The 19,516-nt window shown below is 41.8% G+C and overlaps 1 protein-coding gene across 1 annotated transcript in view; it reads right to left on the reverse strand.

Moving 5' to 3' along the window:
- The window catches only part of clocka (clock circadian regulator a), a 40,341-nt gene that overhangs the window by 13,160 nt on the left and 7,665 nt on the right, over positions 1-19,516 (reverse strand). Inside the window, exons 2-16 of the mRNA XM_080746609.1 lie at positions 15,863-15,928; positions 14,713-14,861; positions 12,770-12,861; positions 11,801-11,890; positions 10,583-10,703; positions 9,775-9,888; positions 9,281-9,399; positions 9,036-9,118; positions 7,680-7,786; positions 5,816-5,963; positions 3,813-3,888; positions 3,565-3,709; positions 2,815-2,915; positions 2,134-2,658; positions 63-242 (exon numbers count right to left, since the gene is read on the reverse strand). Of these exons, the coding sequence (XP_080602735.1) occupies positions 63-242; positions 2,134-2,658; positions 2,815-2,915; positions 3,565-3,709; positions 3,813-3,888; positions 5,816-5,963; positions 7,680-7,786; positions 9,036-9,118; positions 9,281-9,399; positions 9,775-9,888; positions 10,583-10,703; positions 11,801-11,890; positions 12,770-12,861; positions 14,713-14,861; positions 15,863-15,928 (2,116 nt within the window). The remainder of the gene's footprint in view (positions 1-62; positions 243-2,133; positions 2,659-2,814; positions 2,916-3,564; positions 3,710-3,812; positions 3,889-5,815; positions 5,964-7,679; positions 7,787-9,035; positions 9,119-9,280; positions 9,400-9,774; positions 9,889-10,582; positions 10,704-11,800; positions 11,891-12,769; positions 12,862-14,712; positions 14,862-15,862; positions 15,929-19,516) is intronic.

Raw genomic sequence — 19,516 nt, forward strand, 5'->3', positions numbered from 1 at the left:
ACAATAGCGGAAAAAAGGTATATATCGGCAAAAAAGAGCCAACGTGGGCCATCCCTCCCTACCTGTAGGCTCTGTCCCTGCACTCTGGACAACTCGTCTTGGATCTGCCGGAGCTCGTCCTGCTGTCGCTGGATGTTGGCCTCGATCAGCCTGGTCCTCTGCTCCAGCTGGTCCTTCAGGTGCTGCATGGCGTCCAGCTGATGGGAGAACTGGGCCATGGGCTGCTGCTGCTGCTGCTGCTGCTGCTGGGGCAGAGACACGTTCACACCATCAGCCAGACCCACCAAGACGTGTGGATGATGTGTGGTACGTCTCTGCATTGGCCTGTTCCCACACACCGCCAAAATCTTGATATTTCAATGGCCCACTTTTTTCCCTCCTCTGCCAATTCCCATTTCCTGTGTACTCTAGCCCAGTGTTTCCCAAGCTTTTTTCCTGCCAGGGCACACTTTTTATAGCCAAAAAGATTGCACGCACGCACGCACACACACACACACACGCTTTTTTTTTGTTACTATAATTTTAACTTGGTGCAATGTATGAAGATCTAGAATAACATAATGTTATTGAAACCATGAAACCTGTAGATAATGGTGTTTGAAATTAGCTGTAACTGGATAGACGCATGCACGCACGCATGGACGGACGGACGGACTGTGGTAGAAATATTTATAAAGTAACAAATATGTGTATGTGGTCTAAAGAAAATCTCACAAGGCTACTCATTTAGATGTGCCTGCAGCTGTCAATCCAACAGCTGACATCCATGGACTGTGACTTCTACTTCTCCTCTGTGTCAGCATAAAACCTGTACTAAGTGATGCTATACATGGTCATTGCAACTTAACCAGTCAGCCTTATTATATACTGTATGGTACTTAGTATAGATGTTTAGATTCTATCTCCATCTAGGGAGAGCACCTTGGTGTATAAGAGGTGTCCCATATGACACTTCAGGAGGTCTTCTGCCCGACAGGGCAAAGCTCTGGCTGGCAGGCCAGAGCTCTCTGATGCTGTGTATGCTGTTTCTCTGTTGCTGATTCTTCTTCAATAAATGGTTGACTTCACCCTGACTGGATATTAATATTTATTATCTACGATAGGACGGACGGACGGACGGACGGACGGACGGACGGACGGACGGACGGACGGACGGAACAAGCTTTTCAGAAACCTTGGACTCAATCAACATTTTTTGTAATGAGGGATGCATTGTTTGGTCAATGGTCAGAATATGACATTTCATTTTACTGGAAGGTAGGAGAAGATGAATCCCCGCCCGGTAAAAGTGAATCCACAATTCAAGTAGATGTCACGTACAGAGAGTCCAATTTGTCTTTCGTTTTATGTTCCTCACTCCCAGTAGACCGTGCTGCCTCTGTGGCAGGAGGATCAGCATGGTCTCTGAGTTTTCTTTGAAATAATGTGTCCATTATCCTTTCATGCTTTACACATGCACACTTCCAAGGAGTTTGCCGCACCTGGCTTGCAGCAATAACACCACGAAGAGTGCAACGTGACATTGTCATAACAAGTAAATGTCAGGACGTCTTGCCCAAGCAACAAGCGAAAATACATTACACTATTCAATGCTGCCACATGACAGCTGTGGGAGTATGTACACCGTACACATTAGTTCACAAGTGCAACCGGATCCCAGAGTGAATCAATGAATCTGAAGATGCCGCCCTCGCTTCTCCGTGTGTACACCCAAATATGGATATTTCCTGAAATGATGAGGTTACAGCTAACCTCTCCCTTAACCCGCATGCGCCGAGCACCCCAGCCCCCCACCCCCCAAAAACATGGCGGCCCCCATCAGCATAGCGTTCGTGCCACTGAGCATTTTGCTTTTACAGCAAAAATGTACGGCTTCCCCCCCACACTACCACCGTCAGCAACAAGTCGACATAATAAATAAAAATAATGCTTTATGGCAGCTTTACAGCTTTACAGCGCCACTCACAGGCCTGGCAAGTGGTTTTGCTGCGTTGGTTTTGCTCAGTGGTTTCATGTGGACCCGCACATTTCTTGAGACGATTCCGTGTGTACGGTAAAAGTTCTGAAAAAGACTCCGTGAATCGTCTTTGTGTGTACGTAACGTAAAAGGAGTGAAGGAGGTCAATGTCTTACCTGGCCACTGGGCTGGTTCTGTTGCTGCTGTGCCTGCTGCTGTTGCTGTGCCTGCTGCTGTTGCTGCTGTTGCTGCTGTTGTTGTTGTTGTTGCTGCTGCGCCTGCTGTTGTTGTTGTTGTTGCTGCTGTTGCGCCTGTTGTTGTTGTTGCTGCTGTTGCGCCTGTTGTTGTTGTTGTTGCTGCTGCGCCTGCTGTTGTTGTTGTTGTTGCTGCTGTTGCGCCTGTTGTTGTTGTTGCTGCTGTTGCGCCTGTTGTTGTTGCTGCTGTTGCGCCTGTTGTTGTTGTTGCTGCTGTTGCTGCGCCTGCTGCTGTTGCTGTTGTTGTTGCTGCGCCTGTTGCTGTTGTTGTTGTTGCTGTTGTTGTTGCTGCGCCTGTTGCTGCGCCTGTTGCTGTTGTTGTTGCTGCGCCTGTTGCTGCGCCTGTTGCTGTTGTTGTTGCTGTGCCTGCTGCTGCTGCTGTTGTTGCTGCGCCTGCTGCTGCTGTGAAACCATGGTCTTCCCCGTTGTCTGAGAGCTCATAGAATGCTGAGGGGGTAAAAATATGGAAAACCAAACAATGCAGCAAGGTCAATGATGGCACTCAGTCTAATCCCCCTGACACACACATACACATACACACTTCAGAGCCTGTGGCACAATTAAATACAGACGTTGAGCTTAAACCAGTCGATCCTGACCGACCTGACTGCTGATGGATGACCTTCTCTGTGACGTCATCTCCACGGCAGAGACAGACTGCCGCCCCGGGGTGCTCCTGTCACCCTGGAGTTTAGTCTGCGACGCTGCACAGGAGCCAAAAACAAGCTGTGGTTAGGCAAAGGAACATCCACTGAACAATACAAAATAAATATGAGGCATTATTCATATTGTGTGGAGGGGATGGGGTGTAGGGGTCAAGGTTGTGTTTGGAGTTTAGACAAAGCGTTTCCAATTGCACGCCAAAGGAGACAGGCAATTGCACGAGGCGTTGGGTTTAGAGGGGGGGGTTTGTACATTTTGAGTGTGCAAACCACAGCAGAACTATAACCTGTGTGCCAACTTAAAGATGATATTGGTTAAATGTTATGTAGATGAATAATACAAATAAAATAATACAAACATGGAGCTTTTAAAAAGATGCAGAATAAAATATTGCTTTCCCCCAAACAAGTATGACTGTGAAATCATAATTCTAACTCTTAACACTTAAATCCAATATACTTAGTTGAACGGGGTCCTTCAGGGCTCTATACAACGTCCGCTAGTATTTACCTCTAATACCAAATCTCTCATCTCGTGTTGAGAGCTATTTCGTGAGTCATTTTGTGAACTATTTTCACTGAACGTTTGCCCAGGCCAGAATAGGGATTCTAGGGACCAAGTGATTTGAGTGCAGCTGGAAGGGGAGGGGGGGGAGGCTTGTGTGGAGCCGTGTTTGTGGTGGTCTCTCACAGGCGGGGTCGGACAAGGCGGTGTGGGAGGACTTGCGGGAGCTTCGGGAGGACGCCGACGGCGTGGGGCTGCGGTCAAAGCGCTCCAGCGCCTCCTTCAGGCTGGAGGTGTTGAGCTGGGACTCGGAGGCAGAGTCCTGGGACTCCTGTGAACGGAGAGGGAGAAGCAGCAGTCAATGCAAGGAAACAACTAGTACTCGTCTGCTGCGTTACTGCGTCCATTTCGTCCGCGTTGGGCAAACATCTCACCTTGTCCACCGTTATTTCTGGCAGCGACTCTTCGATCCCCAGCTCCCTGCGTTGCTCGGCTCTCACCTCGGAATAACTGCACAGCAAAGACAGGGAATAATGGTTTCGGTTAAGCTAGCCTTACACCTAACAACTTTGGTAAGATTGTGGACAGATTTTGAAAAGATTTCTTAAAGACTACCCCTCACACTATAAGATTTGAAAAAGACTCCCCAAAGACTGTAGGATGATTTTTCAAAGATTTCAGTTGTTAGATGTGTATGCCTCTAAAGATTTTGTAAAGACTGGTTCAAGATTCCCTTTTATTTGCTGAAATATGCCTATTATATAGCCTTGTGTTCCTAAATAAATTATAATATTATTATAAAGCATTAGGCTAACCATAAATTAAAATAGCCGATCTACAAGCTCAGTCACAGCTTTTGCTTTTTTTTCAACTTTTACTTGATTACTTTTTCACTGCACATGCCGTGCACAGTCTGCACACACACACCGAGCTCCGCCTTCCTCCCTCAGCCCTGCCCCTCTGTGCCTCCTCCTCTCTAGTTTTCACCTCTCAGCCGGCACAGATCGATCCTATCAACTATTATCAATGTTGAATGTTTGGAATAATGGAAACGCGGAGAAATAACTAATAAAGGGCTGTCGTAGTAGCCGCACCAACAACGACCAGGCTGGCAGCTCAGGCAGCGCGTCTTTTGGGAAATTAATGGCTTGGCTTTTGGCTTGTTCTGTTTTGGTTGTAGGCTAGGCTACGTCATTGTATTCATTCAGACTCAGCCCCGATTTGTGAAAATATTAAACCAGTTTGATATTCTCGTAACAGAATCTGGCTCTCAAGTTGGGGTAAAAATCGAGTCGGACCACTACCTCACATTTAACGATTGAGTAACGACTGAGTCACGGGAGCGCGCCGCAAATAGCCCCGATTTTATAACGATTGAGAAATCTTTTCAAAGTTGTTAGATGTAAGGGGTCCTTTAGGTTTTCTCATGATGTGACCCATGTGCGTTTCTGCTTTTTCGAACTACAAACGAGAATCAGCGACACATTCTCATCCTGAGGAGTCATTTTGACCAAGCAGTAATTAATGAGTTTGGAGGAGACATTTAACCAACCATAGACCATACATGGGCAACTGGCAGCCCGGGGGCCACATGCCAACCCCACCTTCACTTTATGCGGCCCGCAGGTTAATGGAGTACTGATATATTATTGATTTCAGCTGTTACAATTCCAAACATGGAAAAAATGACCGGCTTTAATTACTTCAGTCTATATTAGTAGCTAAATGACTAGTATTAAAATGCTATCGTATTTTTTTATGTCCAATGTATTTGTATTTAAAGGAGCTATAGTCAACTTTTTCATTGTAGGGCACTTTGTTTACATCCTAGTCTATAGACTAGAATGTAAACAAAGTGTCGGTCTGACAATGGCCAAAATGATTATTTTATCATTATTGTATGCTTTTTGTGGTCATTTTTGAATAGAAACACATATATGAAGCTTATTTTTTTTATAAAATATTTTCGAAACATTATTTTTATTTTAGCATCCGTTTTTCAAGAAAAAGTTGACTATAGCTCCTTTAAGTTCATAAAGTTAACATAAGAACATATAAATGCATTTGAAATTTTAAAACAAGAAGAAAAAAAAAAGTTCCTTTTCGGGATTCCAATTAAAAAAATAGCAAAAAATAGCAGATGGAATGAGTGTGAAAATATAGTGTCCCCCTCTCCATCATCAAAGTTGCCCACCCCTGATATGGGGTGGAAATGTAATTGTCAACGACAAATACACAATGAAATCGTTAATCGCAGTTATTTGAGTGACAATTAACCGTCATGTAAAATGTCATAATCGTGACAGCCCTAATGTTCCGTTCCGTGCAGCATCAACATGGTCGACATGAAAGGTACGTTTGGCCCGAGTTGCGAAATATGACGACTTGGGCTGAGAAAAAGTGTTGGAATCGGCTGCGTTGCTTATGATGGCAGTACCTGACGACGGTGTGCGTGCAGACGATGAACTCCGGTCTGGAGTTCCACTGGTGGTAGGTGATGTAGTAGTGCGTCTGGAGCCAGATCCACTGCTGCCCTTTGGTGAGGAATCTGTAGTAGCAGGACTTGCCCTTGCCGTACTGCATCACTATGAGACACAGCCAGGTGGGAGATGAGCACCCATAATAAGGGAAACATACTAAAATCTGCGAACTAAATCATTACCAAGAAACGTCTTCATCAATGTGTTTCTAAAGGTGTGTAATAATATGTACTAAAAGGTTGAAATTCAACTAGCGGGGGAATTAACTTGACTATACAGGAAAAAAAACACAGAAAATAAATATGCTTTAAGTAGCATGTGAGGGGTCAAACTAGAGGTTTTTCATGATGCTGAATCCATTGCAAGCATTTGTTTTGCACGAAAAACATTCCGTGGGAAAGCGATGACTCATCACTAAACCATCGTTTTGTGGTACCGTTTTTAGCCCAAGGAATGTTTTTCGTGCAAAACAAATGCTTGCAATGGATTCAGCATCATGAAAAACCCCTAGTTTGACCCCTCACATGCTACTTAAAGCAGATTTATTTTTTGTGTTTTTTTCCTGTATAGTAAAGTTAGTGGAACACAAACAAATCAGTTGTTTTATGAGGTTTCCCCCAGGAGTTGAATTTCAACCTTTTAGTACATATTATTACACACCTTTAGAAACACAATGTCTTGGTAGCGATTTACTTCGCAGATTGGTCAAATATCTTATAAAATCCCCTTATTACCAGGACAAGCCAGCTGATTGACTGATTTGTATTAGGGCTGGGACTCGATCATTCCCCCCCCCCCCCCCCCGCTAATTAGAGGCTTTGTCACTAATTAATCACATATTTAATCGCATATAATTACTTGACCTGAGAAGCAAATTTATTTCAATTAAAACACATTTTGGTATATGATTTTCTTTTTTAATTAAAAAGATTCCATGCACTATGGGCCGAGCAAACACTGTGGTTTGTCGTCTGTTGGTTGGTGCACCGGTATGATCGGGACTCCTGAAACCTGTCCAGCAACAAAGGTTCTGTGATGCAAACACTAGTAAGCACGATTAAAATGCAGAACTTTTTTTAAATTGCATACATTTTCTGTAATGTATTAATCAAAATTAATCAAAGTCCCAGGCCTAGCTTGTACATCATCCTATGACTGAGGCAATAACGAATCCACAAGGTAGCACTTAAAAGCATTACTTATGTTAAACACTTGTTTCTATAGAGGTCCTCTGTGTAAAACAAACACTAAAACACAAGGAAATAAAATCAAAACCAATTTGCCTAAAAAACTAAAACATATAAAACAACCACTAATTTACATTAAATGAGTTAGATCAGGTCAAACTTTCTTCCCGCTACAATATTGTTTTCAGCTGAATCCCTTCACCAGCACCTCTAGCTAGTATAGATACTGACCAGCTTTGTCCACTTAACTATTTTCTGATATATTTAATGTGACTTTAATATCCAAAACCCATTTACTGTTGGCCAGGGCCAAACCTGATGCCATGGGCTAGCCTGGCAATGTGGGGGCAGGAGGATGATGTACAGTACATTGGCTGGTTGGTATGTATAATCATTTACAGATGTAACTGATCTTATGAACATGAGATAAATTGTTCATAACCAATATAATATCATGCACACAAAAAAGAAAATAATTGGACAACGAGTTAAATTAAAACCGGGTGTCATTTCTGATTGGCTATTCAAAGATAGCAGGTATACAAGCTCACAGCATGTCACAAATGTGACAACTAATGATTTAGAATTGGCCTTTGGTCTTTAATGAATATATTAATAAGATAAAGTCACTCACGGTGTTCATGGCATTTGGCCAGCGCCTCCAGGTCGTCGACGTGGTAGTAGTCGTACCCGGATGTGCCCAGCACCTCAAATGGCAAGTAGCCTATGATGGGCGGGGCTCTGGTAGACATAAACAAACGATTGGAGAAAAGAAAACGTCATTGGAACAAAGTCGTGGAAACTTCAGCAGAGCTTCTTCTCCAGAGCGCTGTTTAACCCATTTAGAACGGGTACACATTTTGTGTATCATTGTTTTATGCTTTAACTATTGAAAAATAGCAGATATACAAGCTCACAGCGCGGCACCGAGTGCCGCGCTGCGAGCTTGTAGATCTGCTATTTTTGAAAAATCGTGAAAATTAGAATTTTGACCCGATTCTATAAGTGTCTTTTGAATCCTTCTAAGATTTTGAAAAAAAAAAACATGTTTCTATGTCAGCAATCTGGCCAGCCATCGTCAAAGAAAAGGTCCTTTTCACTTAACTGGAGCTCAGTTAGTCTGTTCTTGAGAGACTACTATGTCAGTGGTTCTCAAACCTTTTCATTTGAAGGACCCCCAAAATGATATTTATTTGGCCACGGACCCCCATTTCAAAATATCTAGTTCCAGGGACCACCCAGAAGCAAAATTTGAGTTACAAACGTTCGCTTTGAAAATACATATATTCAGAGATTTGCACACATTTTCAAAAATAGCAGATCTACAAGCTCGCAGCGCGGCACTCGGTGCCGCGCTGTGAGCTTGTATATCTGCTATTTTTCACTGGCTAAAGCATTCAATAATTCTAGGCCTAAATGGGTTAAAAGGGCACAGATTGTCCAGCGCATCATTCCATGACACATGCAATCATTTAAGAAGCTAATTATAATGGAGTTTCCACAGTAGAGGGAAAAGAAAACTATTGTGCTCTAGGGTTTCCTCCCAGAGGCAGTGACAGCTTTTTTCCCCAGGGAAGCAAACAGAGATGGGCTAAATACAAACAGGGATCACGGAGCTGAACACAAGATGCTATCAATAGAAGCACTCTGTGAGCACTACTCACCATCATTAAGGGGCAACACAACACTAGAACGACTTCCTTGAGTAATTAAATGATGTTTATGGTCAGTTGGTCGCTTCATAATGCCAGCAATTGATTCTGATCCTAATCTCGACTGTTTAGTGCCAAGACGAAGGTCCTGGCACTCTCAGCTTCCAGCATAAATCTCAGTAGTCTACAGACTACAGGTTGAAAAAAAAAACGTGGGCTAGTCACCCATGTCACCTGCACCCTACTTGCACCACACATTAATGTTTTGAACTATGTGAAGGGCTAAAACGTTTAGTTCCTGGAATACACTGGAGAAAGAGAAGTGTACGAAAGGGTACCTGTGGTCCAAGAAGAGAAACTTCCATTCTAAACTATGTCTGGAGGTGAATTCCTCATTGGGTTCTTCTACAGTGCACATCTCCTGTGGAAGGAGGATGGGACAGTGAAGGATGGGGATACAGCATATCAGTGATTCTCAAACTTTTTCCATTTCAGGGACTCCCGCTTTGATGTGCATCAGACCACAAAATGGAGAAGCTCCTGACTGTTATCTTGATAAAGTGTGGTTTGGCTAGACGGTTACCTTGATAAACTGTGGTTTGGCTAGCCTCACGGTGGCTATGAAACAGACTCTGTCCTCAAAGGCATGGGGAAGCGATCGCTGGATCACTCCTTCGAAACCGTTTCGGGTACAGTTAGGCACTGCAGGAGGAGTGGCGGAAAAAACAATTATTAGTCTTTTATAGCAGCAGTTCAAAAGCTTTTCCAGTTCAAGAGACTCAAAATATATTTTTGAATTAATAACTTAAGCCGTATTTCAAAAATAGTGAAAATGGCCGATCTACAAGCTCACAGCACGCCGCGATGAGATACGCTGTGAGCTTGTAGATCTGCTATTTTCACCAATTATTTTTTGTGGAAAATATCTGAAATCTTTATTTTTACATTTTATTTAATTGTTCTTGAAAATAATTTGTAAAATAGTAAAAAAAAAAAAAAAGTAATAAAAAAATAAAAAACATTACGGAGATTGGACAAACACAATGATGGTCAGATGATTTGTTTATTTCAACTCACCATTGTCCAGGGACTTGAAGTTCCCGATGAACTTCACGTATTCGTACACAGGGGGCTCTTTGGGGTCTATCGTCCCTCGAAGTATGTGGCAACAGAATTCTAACTGATTCTTTGCTGGAAAGAACAAATAAACCACTTGTGTTACATATAAAAAAAGTTACATTTAACGTATCTATGAAAGCTTCCATCAAAGGCAAATTAATCCTGTGAAAATGACAGGCCCGAAAATGATACACCAGTGGAGCTTTGTGGTTCCTTACCAGTGTTGTTTTTGACAGCAAATTTTGATTTAGTTTTAGTCATAGTCTTTTGAATAAAATGTCATTTAGTTTTAGTCAAAATTTAGTCACCTGAAAAGTTGTAGTTTTAGTCTAATTTTAGTCGACTAAATATATGATTTTAGGCGACTAAATCTACAGTTGATTTAGTCAACTAAAATGTATTTTGGCGGGCCTTGATGGTATAGTAATGACTGATTTTACACTTGGTTGTGTGCTGAAAATAGCAGATCTACAAAGCTCACAACGCGTCGCAGCGCGGCGCGTTGTGAGCTTGTAGATCGTCTATTTTCAGCACGCAACACCTGAGAGCAACCAAACATAAAATGACTCTTCTCCACTAGTCCCTCCCTAACGTTTTAGTCTAGTTTTTATTTTGTTGACGAAATTGTCAATATATTTAGTCTTAGTTTAGTCATCACAGCTTGGTTTTTATTTCGTTTTTATTTCGTTTTCGTCAGTGAAAAAAACGCAGTCGACAAACATTTTTCGTCAGAGTTTTAGTCGACGAAAACAACACGGTTGCTTACTTTTCAGATATTCAGGTGTCAGACTCTCTGCGTCCATGATGTGAGAGGACAGGGCCTTGTAGACGTCTGAATGCTCCCCAATGGGCAGGAAGTTCAACAGGTTCTGATCCACCAGGTCAGACTGAAACACACAATTACACACATCAAACCCTGCAGAGTCAGTCAACCCACCACCGGAGGCTGTTGTACTGTAACGCAGGGGTCCTGAACGTTTTCAGGCCAAGGACCCTGCAGTAGATTAGAGGTTATCATGATTGATTATGTGTGACGTTATAGAGTAGATCATGTATTCATTGATTATATTAATATCTAGGTCTTTATGATGATACTAATACTTGATAGTTAGGAGTCGAGAGGTCTTCAGTAGGCCTCAGTAACTATTGTTTTGGTAAAGCCTATCTTGTTATGGTACAGCTCGTTCCAGAGGCCTTGAAGCCACACAGTATAACTTTAGTGTTTGACCATTCCTCTTTGAAAGAACTACCTTACCACTGCCCAGAGTGTTAAACTGTACTTCTGTCCATGATATCATGTTTACATAAACTTGACCACCGCCACCTAATATAATTGTCTTGTCTCCTCATTTTCTCATGATTATTGATTGATCTGAATTCCACCACAACCCCTTAGTTGAGATAAAGATGAAGCCACAACCTGTTCATACATTCCATATGGTTTCATTGTTTGACAGCACCATCCTCAGTATAGTTTGGATTCATGTCAATTTCAGATATTTAACCACTTGAACCGCCAATACTTAATTAACTTGAACTTTCACTGTGTACTTAGTCTGCTCTTTTTCCCCTCTACACCAAACCTCTTTGCCGAAAATAGCCGATCTACAAGCTCACAACGCCTCGCGCTGCGAGGCGTTGTGAGCTTGTAGATCTGCTACTTTTGGCTATATTATGGATGCTAGGGTTCAAGTGGTTGATATAAAAAAAGAGAAAAAAGTTTCTATCACACAAAGATTTGGAGGACCCCCTTTAGTAACTCTGGGGACCCCCTAGGCCGGGGTCCCGGACCCCCTGTTTGAAGACCCCTGCTGTAGCTCCATAAACACAACAAACAAACAATGAAAACTGGGTAGCACAGCTAGCATACAAGCATTGTTTTAAAAAAAATCTAAACACCAGCATTTTGGTTAATAAACCAATCATTCAATACGATCTCATTCATTTTACAGTTCCAGTCAATTCAGAGAAGGTCACCACTCACAGGTAAATGTTCTAGCTGAGACGTCACACTCTCTGAGACGTAGATGATATTCCCATCGGTCATGATTGCCAGAAAGAAACCATCTAATGCCTGGAAGAAACAAAACATACTGTTATTAACCAGAAAGAAACCATCTAATGTCTGGTACAAACAAAACATAATGCTATTAACTAGGGGTGGGCGATATGGTGATAATTATCGTGGAGACGATATGCCTTTTCAGATATATCGTATATATCGTGAGGGAGCTTGTAAACAATCCTGTTTAATCGTTTAATCGTTAATACAGAGATTCATTGCAAAATTCAAAACCTGCATTTTGCTCTAAATCAGTAGTTCTCAAACTTTAAAATGTCATGGTCTCCACTGAACTCTGACAGTGTACAAATGAAACCAAATGGACCCGTAAGGGTCCATTTGGTTTCATTTGTATACTGTCAGAGTTACATACTTGTAAAGTTCAATTTAGACCTCCCAAAAGGAACCCAGAGAGTCTAGTTTTTGTCAAGTCACTTGAAAAATAACCATCAAAACCAACGTGAAAAAGAATCGTGATAAAATTGTGTATCGTGATACAGCTTGGGAAAATATCGTGATATTGTATTTTTCCATATCGCCCACCCCTACTATTAACCAGAAAGAACCCATCTAATGCCTGGTGCAAACAAAACAGAAGGCTATTTTAATTTTCTACAATTTCTATCCCACGATTGTGTAACCCATTTTTCACCCAGTGTGCCAATTGCCTAAAATGTAATCCTGGGCCCTACTACTCTCCCTCTGCCAACCTGGGGAGAGCCCGGATCATAAGCCCTGCTCATAATTGTCCCACAAATAACTGCGATTAAGGATTTTTTTTCCAACAGATTAATTTATACACATGAATGGAAATGATTCTGACAATTATGCAATTATACAATTACCTGTGATCAAGCGATTGTGTAATAATAATTGTGTCACATGGCCTACCTCCAACATCAGCTGAGTGAACTCTTCATTACTAAGAAATGATGGCTTCCAGTCTTGTCGGATCTCGCTGGAGTCTGACTGGGCTGAGATTTCTGAAGGAGAGAGGATTTGATTGATTGATTAATTTATTAGACAAAAATGGAGAACAGTACAAGTATAGTCAATACAATTGAAACGTAGTACAGTACAAGTACAGTTGAACACCCTGCTTAAAGTGTTAGTTCAGCTATTTTTGACATAAAGCTGTGTGAAATACCTGCCATTAAAATAGTGGTTACATAATGTATTAATTCATTACCAGTCCCGTGGTCAGAGTTTTGGTCAGTTTTAGATGAATATAAAGTAGTTCCGGTAATTTGGCAGGGGCTCATGGCCCAATCATTAAAAATAGATGAATCCACAAAACTAGCGTCATTTGTATTGTTGACCTATTTCTACCCAATAGACCAACTTTCCTTCAACTTTGACCCCTCTGTCACATGGTACTATTTTTTGTGTCCAGTATCACTACGCCGCTGCAACATATTTCCCCAAGAAAAGGTGCTTTGCAGTCAGCTGATCAGAATGAAACCTCGCTCTATATGGTGGAAATAGGCCAACAATACAAATGACGCTAGTTTTGTGGATTAATCTATTTTCAATGATTGGGCCAAATGGCCCTCACCCCATTGGAACTACTTAATATTCATCTAAAATTTACCAGAACTCTGACCACAGGACTCTGGTAATAAATTAATACATTTGTAACCACTGTTTTAATGGCAAGTATTTCACACAGCTTTATGTCAAAAATAGCTGAACTAACATCCAAACATCCCAAATAAGACCTTTAAGGACACAACACAACTCAGGTCTGGATGCATTAGGGATGGGACGATATGAACATTTCATATCACGATTGTTGTGACCAAAGAAATCGCGATTTACGATATTATCGCGATAATCAAAACATTATCAAAACATCCCCTACATCCATTATCCTGGGGTGGAACGTTTGCCAAAAGAATAGCAGATATATATATTTTTTTGGCAAAGTGATTTGGTAGAGTGAAAAGAATACTGTATTAATAAGTATGTTATTTCCAGGTCCATTTTGACCAATTATAGAGGGTTTATAATCTTTGATGTTTGATGTTGATGTATTATCTTGCTACTGTAAATTGCTCTGGATTAAGAGGGTCTGCTAAATGCCTAAATTGTAAATTATAAATTGTTTAAAATGGTAACGGATACGCAGCTCGGCAAATAAAAGGTTAATTGATCCGATTGCATGAGAGAGGATAATTTCACGACGATAAATGTAAATCTCCACGCTACGGTTATAGAGTATTTTTTGTCACGATAAACGATAATAACGATTATCGTCCCATCCCTACTGTCGGGTGGAAACCGTTACTTTCAAATTCAAAAGTAGCGATAGTAGTAGCAGATCTACAAGCTCAACTATGTTTCGAGCTTGTGGATCTGCTACTTTAAAAAACAAACACTAAGGAATTTCGAAATTGGAGATAGGAGGTTTCTGTCCCACACTGCCGCCAGCAATGACATGGAGGTGAAGAGATACGCTGTTCTCAATACATCTGCCAACCACGTTGTCACTGTCAGGCAAAATATAAATTTGACACTTGAACCTTCATTTGAAAGTGACTTATGAATTAATCACGCCCTATTCAATAGTGATAATAGCAGATCTACAAGCTCACATCATGTCCCATCGCAATGCGTTGTGAGATTGTAGATCGATTTCTTTCCCTGAAATTCGTTCGAGAAAAAGAAAATGCTAGATTGAAAGTTCTGCATTTTTAGACCATTTTTGAAAATTGTTTGAAATATATTTATATACAGTATATATCTTTATTGTAGGAAAGGTTAAAAAACAAAGTGACGTTTATTTACTATTTAAAATGCTCTAGAGTGTCTCCTGGCATTACTAATGTCTTTACCTTTATGCTTGCGTAGGAAATCAATGCTGTTCTGCAAGATGGTGGACTTGTCCATCTTCCGAGTGTTGCCCGGCAACATGGTCCCCAGCTCCTTGATGAGGACATTGAACTGGTCTCTGCGTTTCTTCTCAGACTTGTTACGGGACACGCTGTCAGGGCGACAACAGGGGCGTAAACCAGTGGTTTGGGGGTTAAGGATATGTAGGCTATTAGGCTACAGATCCCCATCTGAACATGTTCTTTATGATCAATACATTTCCAAAATGTCTTAACTTTTCAAGATTTTCTCAAATAAAAGATCGACAAGCTCACAACTTGTCACATCGTGAGCTTAAAGATATGCTATTTTTGAATAGCAAACATAGTTAATACAGCGTCACAATCATTTTAACCCCTTTGTCCATTTATAAGTTGGATATTCAAAATTGGAAAGAAGTGACGCGCTGTGAGCTTGTCCATGTGCTATTTTTAAACATTTTTGAAAAATATCGAAAATGTTTGAATAATTTAGATTTCTTTTTTTAAACACATCTCTTCTCTTCTTGGGGGTCCCTGGCATAAAACATTTTCAGAAGGGGGTATGCGGCCAAATTTACAGTAGATACCAATTTGGGGGTCCTTGGCATGAAAAGGTTTGAGAACCACTGCTATGTGGATAATGTATGTATTAAAGGAGTAGTTCACCCCCAAAATGACTTTTTTTCTATTGATTAGTCACGCCATGGAGAGTAGAGTTCAATAATATGTTTAGTTTTTTGTCGCATTCCTAAGACAAAAATGTGATAACAATAAATGTACCCCCATTGATTCCGGATGGTGACCCGTTTCGAAACGGGTCACCATCCGGAATCAATGGGGGTAAATTTACTCAAATCAAATTTTTGTCTTAGGAATGCGACAAAAACCAAAAAATATTATTGAACTCTACTCTCCATGGCGTGACTAATCAATAGAAAAAAAGTCATTTTGGGGGTGAACTACTCCTTTAATGTATTAACTAAAAGGAGGCGAGATAATTATAGGCTACATGAGGTAAACTCTGCGAAAGTCACAGAGTTCGGCTTGTACTCCTGGTTTAATGGTTTTAATCCAGGCTAACAGTGCAGCTGCATAAACATCTTTGATCTGGAGCCAAAGCTTGGCAACTCACCGCTTTGCTTTGTCCTTATCATCTTCTTCCATTAACTCGTCAAAGTTACAGATACTGTTGTCATCCCTAAAGAGGAAACAAAACACAGGTTGGACTGGATTCTCCCACCAGCGCAGGGGCTCCGGCACTTTAATTCAGTCATTCAGGAGCTAAGCTGCAGGCTAAAACACTCCAAGAATAAGGTTGTGAAAAGCAGGAATAAAGGCTGAGGAGACAAATATAGACCTGTCAGGAGGTCATGCGGCGTGATTTGATCTATCTGTAGATCTTAATTCCTTGTAAGCAACTGTGTGCGCAGACACAAGAGTCTTTCTCACATCACATCATGGGGTTTGAGGTTTGGGGTTTGATCAGTACAAATGGTAAATATATGGACTCCATTTACAGAGCTCCTTTCCTAGTATTTCCGACCCATCAAAATACTTTGTATTTCATATTCAGCCGTTCACACACAGTGGCGCTTTCGAGGCCGGACGTGACCGGACGCCGTGTGTGGCCAATATATTTCCCACATGCACGCGCAAGGACGGCAGTGCATGCGCTTTGCATGCTAGAATGTGTCCCCATAGATTTAAGTGACGACGCACCATACAACCTATCTAATGAAATGGCTATTTGCATAACTCGTTTGCCAGGTTTACCAGTGAGTGGGGTGCAGTCACAAGCCCAGGCTACTCTATGCATATGGATACTTACTTTAACATCTAAGGTTTCCGGCAGTGACTGCATGTAAATGTGTGTGATCCTCATACATGGCTCCATTACTGTGGTATGTAGGCTACTGTTTGAGATGTGTTCAAAGCAAACTTTGTTTCTCTACTGTAGCGCTGTATTCTCTAATTGAATTAAATGAAACTAGAAAGTAAAATCCTAAGTAACAATGCAAATATAATTAAGACTAGAAAACATCGTTTGCACCATTAGATCCGCTGACATCGGTTCTTTCTAAATAGCCTCTAGAGGTAGGTGCGCGCGCGTGCACATGACGTCAATAAATGACCGTCCGCCCTGAAAAGAAAATCCCAAAGGACCACTGTTCACACACACATGCAAGCCAACAACCTGTTCATCGGGAGCAGCTAGGAGCAGGGATGTGCTGGCCATTGGGAAAAGCGGGACAACTCCCGAACGGCTGGTTCATTCCCGGCCGGTCCAGCCCGGCCATTAGGAAAAAAATACAAATAAAATGTCGGCCTTCGTTCCATTTTGGGGGCTGGGCGGCCAACCAAGTAAATCGTCACTGTCAGGCAGAAACCTTGTATCAGTAAGTTTCAAATATGTATTTTTTTTTTTTATGTAAATGATGAAGCCCTGCTTCATCATTCAAGGCCGTTGTACAAAAGTAGTGAAAACAGCACACACCGCCTCGCACCGCGAGGCGGTGTGTGCTTGTAGATTTGCTGTTTTCACTAGTTTAAATAATTTTTTAAATGATAAATACAAAACAAATGGTTTTGGACATACAAGGTTTCCACCCGACAACGACAAAATATAACTCATGTAATTGGCCCAATGGCTTGTCACTTGTCATGATCTGAAATGGCAAATCTTTGAGTAGCAGCAGCGCTATAGAGAGATCTCTCTCTCTCTATAGCAACTCTTTTTCCCGGGCTGAATCAGGGGCCCAGCACGTCCCTGGCTAGGAGCCAAGTGTCTTGCTCAATGACACTTGAGCACGGGCAGTCTACCTCCTGAGCCTCTGCCCCTCTAATAGAACCAAGCTCAGCTCAGGCGGTGGCTGTCATCTCCTCTGTCAATCTACATACGAGAGAAGCTATGCCCTGTTCACACTCTGAACTGGTATTCAGGAGGAGTGGACATGACTCTCTTCCATCTCAGCACCGATCATTTGCTGATAAAACCCACTTCATATAACCTAAATATGCATCAGTCAACAAATACAAATACTTGTGATATTACATTTCAATTAAATTCAAGTGTCTTTATTGGCATGGGAAACATACGTTTACATTTTCCATAGCAAGTGTAAAAAAAAAAGAATGCATGCAATGTAGAGTTAAGGAATTAGCCCTGCTATAATAAAGAAATGTATAAACGGGCAGTGTAAACATGTCAACTTCGCAGTCAGGTATAGACCGATTTCTCAGAGCGGCAACCATAACAGCGCGCCGACACCGCAGCTACACGACACACTCTGGAAAAAAGTCTATAGGCGCAAAGCTAAAATAAGATCATTGATTACACATATGACTGTCCGATTTTTGGATGGTTGTATTCCACTAGATATCCTTCTCCTGTCACAACAGCTCACAAAGCTTGCTGCTGTTGTTGTATATCACCCAGCAGATATGGGAGTTTCTTTTTTATCAATCCTGTTTTCAAACTTTACTTGGGTGCTTGTAATCTGTGGGAAATGTGATGTTGGTACAGTGGGCAAGTAGTTCAAAAGTGTAGCTTAGAATCCACCACATTCCGTGTGCACTGGGTTGCACCGTCTGCCGTCTGTTATATCGCATGCACAATCTCTCTCTTCTCTTATATCTCTTTTATCCAATACCACTGAAAAGGCTAAGGATACTGCTAGATACTCAAGAGCGGATATGAGAGATAAAGCAGCTCAGTCCGGGGACAACTCCATGCGTGCCTGAGTGTCATCCCCAGCCTGAGCGCATACTATGGGAGCATGTGTGTTCCGTGTGGCCTGCAGGAAGCAGCAGTGACGTGCCGTCGCCCCCGCATTGTTCAGCTGCTTGCAGGGGTGTCGCACCAAATTCTGGGCCCTGGGTGCTTTAAGTATTGAAAAATAGCAGATATACAAGCTCACAGCGCGGCACCGAGTGCCGCGCTGCGAGCTTGTAGATCTGCTATTTTTGAAAAATCGTGAAAATATTTGTCTTTGAATATTTCAAATCCTCCTAAGGTTTTTTGAAAAACCCATGTTTCCCATCTCAAAATATTTAGTTCCAGGGACCCCCCCCAGAAGCAAAATTTGAGTTACAAACGTTTGCTTAAAAAAATACATATATTCAAAGATTTGCACCCATTTTCACGACTTTTCAAAAATAGCACATCTACGAGCTCGCAGCGCGGCACCGAGTGCAGCGCTGGCAGCTTGTATATCTGCTATTTTTCAACAGCTAAATAATTAAGGCCCCTCCACCTTGGGCCCTAGAAACTCAGTCCCACTCCCCCCCCCCCCCCCCCCCCCCCCCCCTTGTGACGCCCCTGGCTGCTTGCGATGGCCGTGGAACAGCAGAGATGTTTAGTCAGTTAGTCATTACTGCTGCTGATTTCATTATTAGCCAGCCAGTGTCAGATCAAGTTCTGGCGGCTTTCGTTTTCCTTCCATTCAAGCACTCTCCCACTAAACAAGTGTACGCATGCTATACTGAATCTATGCCAACATAAGGCACTTTGGACTACCGGCATGTCACACACACACTACGTTTGCATGCCTCTAAGTCTGCGCTTTACATAGAGAGCTCAGCATTGTTTTTGCAATGCAATTTCCAACAGGAAATATTCTGAAGACTGTTGGGAATTTCTTCATGAAAAGCAGATGCATGTCAAAACATATTTCTTTAAACTATATTGTCCACTGTCTTTTTATGTCTCCACATAAATGAATGCCCTATTTTGTACTTCTTCGCATGACAGTATGATCTACTATTCTTGGAAGTATTTAAAACATTT

The sequence above is a fragment of the Nannobrachium achirus genome, assembly GCF_963921795.1.
Source record: "Nannobrachium achirus genome assembly, chromosome: 1".
Classification (NCBI taxonomy): domain Eukaryota; kingdom Metazoa; phylum Chordata; class Actinopteri; order Myctophiformes; family Myctophidae; genus Nannobrachium; species Nannobrachium achirus.